General features: G+C 44.9%; 1 protein-coding gene across 1 annotated transcript; it reads left to right on the forward strand.

The window, feature by feature from the left end:
* Positions 1-209: 209 nt before the first annotated feature.
* Positions 210-1,728, forward strand: LOC107469384 (probable carboxylesterase 1). The gene has a single exon (XM_016088764.3). The coding sequence runs from the start codon at positions 241-243 to the stop codon at positions 1,507-1,509; it is 1,269 nt and encodes a 422-aa protein (XP_015944250.1). The 5' UTR covers positions 210-240; the 3' UTR covers positions 1,510-1,728.
* The last annotated feature ends 240 nt before the right edge of the window (positions 1,729-1,968 follow it).

The raw sequence follows: 1,968 nt of genomic DNA on the forward strand, positions 1-1,968 counted from the left end.
AGACGAGTTTATTTTAATTAAATATATATATGTTTGGATACGGTGTTATATTTTATTAATATTAATAATAATAATTTGTTGAAAAGAGAAAAAATTAATTACAAATTTTAAATTGATCAGGTCAAGGTCTTTTTAAATAATTTTTACGGTGGATGCGTTGATTATATAAGTGAACCCTTCGTCCACTTACATCCTCACCAATCCATCACCCTCATCAAACACACAACACACAACACAACAATGGCGACTGCACGGTGCAGCTCCTCCATCCTTCTGAGGACCAAGACCACCCTGCGACCGGCCTCAGCACCTCATCAACAAAACCCTTCGTCCACCTACACCTCCATTATTCAGCACTCTCGCAACCTAATAAGCACCGCAACAAACAAGACAATTCACACAACAACAATGGCATCGACGGCACGGTGGAGCACCTCCCTCTTAAACAAATATTCTGTCCTCCGTCCGAGGACCCCGATCCTGCCACCGGCCTTAGCACCTCAGCCACAACCCCCTCTATCCACTTACAGCACCACCGTTCATCACTCTATTTCTCGAAGCACTGCAACAATCAAGAAAAAACACGCAACAAGGAGAGTGGAAGCTACCATGGAAGAAAAGGAGGTGTCACTCGAGTTCCCCTTCTTTCGCGTCTACAAAGACGGCGGGGTGGAGTCACTCCATTCCACACCAGTATTCTATCCTCCCTGCGACGTTAAAGACGCCGTCATTTCTTCCGATGCATGTGCACCTGTCACCGCTCGTATCTTCCTCCCAAAAACACCCAACCCCAACAACAAACTCCCTGTCTTGCTCTTCTTCCATGACAGCGGCTTCTGCGCCAGTTCCGCCTTCACCGAGGAATACAGTAACCACGTCGCCGCCATTGCCAACGAAGCCAAGGTCCTTGCGATCTCCGTAGAGTACGCTAAGTTCCCGGCCCGATCACCGCCCGAGTGCTACGAAGACGCCTGGAGATCTCTCGAGTGGGTCGTGTTGCACAAGGGCGGGGATGGGCCAGAGCCCTGGCTTAACGAGCTTGCCGACCTGCAGCGTGTTTTCATCGCCGGGAGCGGCACCGGCGGTAACCTCTCGCACTGGGTGGCTAGCCTAGTGGGAAAAACAGTGTTACCGAGGGGTGTGAGTGTGGAGGGTTCGATTCTGGTGCACCCTTTCTTTGGTGGAATAGGGGACGATGATCAGTGGCTGTTCATGTGCAAGGAGAAGAACGGGCCGGAGGATCCGAGGCTGAAGCCGACGGTGGAGGATTTACAGAGTCTTGGGTGTAAGAGGGTTTTGGTGTGTGTGGCGGAGAAGGATCCTTTGCTGGTTGCCGGAAGGAACTACGTTACGGCACTGAAGAAGAGTGGTTGGAGTGGAAGTGTTGAGCTCGTTGAGAATCTGGGTTTGGGACATTGCGAGCATGTTTATAAGCCTTATGAAGACAGTTCTCGTGAGGTCTTGAAAAAGATTGCTTCTTTTATCAATGAAAAGAATTGCTGCTGTTAGCTTACTCATGTTGACGTGGGAGAAATTGAATTTATGTTGGTTTCTTTGTTGTTTTGAAAAAGATTGCTTCTTTTAGAATAAGTGAGTGTAGGTCTCACTCATAATGCATGGTATGGTTAGGCGATATCATGATTCATGACTTGCCATTGCCATGCACATGTGCCTCCTTTAATTAATATTTTGTTCGCCTAAATACAAAAATACTTGTCTTTCAACTTTTATCTATTGTTCAGTCTTTAAATTTAAATATTTTAATTTTTTAATTGCTAATTAATCATGTTTTTTATATAGGCCATGCTAGGTAACCAATAACTTTCTTGAATAACATAAAAAACTACTAATCAAATCAAAACACATTATACCTCCAAATTATTCACCTAAATCTTAATATTAGAATAATCATCCGCATGATTAGGTTTGCTGAAGCAAATATCAAACAAGTACAAGTGATCAAGGATG

Source organism: Arachis duranensis, chromosome 10, assembly GCF_000817695.3.
Source record: "Arachis duranensis cultivar V14167 chromosome 10, aradu.V14167.gnm2.J7QH, whole genome shotgun sequence".
Lineage (NCBI taxonomy): Eukaryota > Viridiplantae > Streptophyta > Magnoliopsida > Fabales > Fabaceae > Arachis > Arachis duranensis.

Excerpts from the sequence above, each read along its gene's own strand:
- LOC107469384 (XM_016088764.3), top strand. The coding sequence starts at position 241 with ATGGCGACTGCACGGTGCAGCTCCTCCATCCTTCTGAGGACCAAGACC.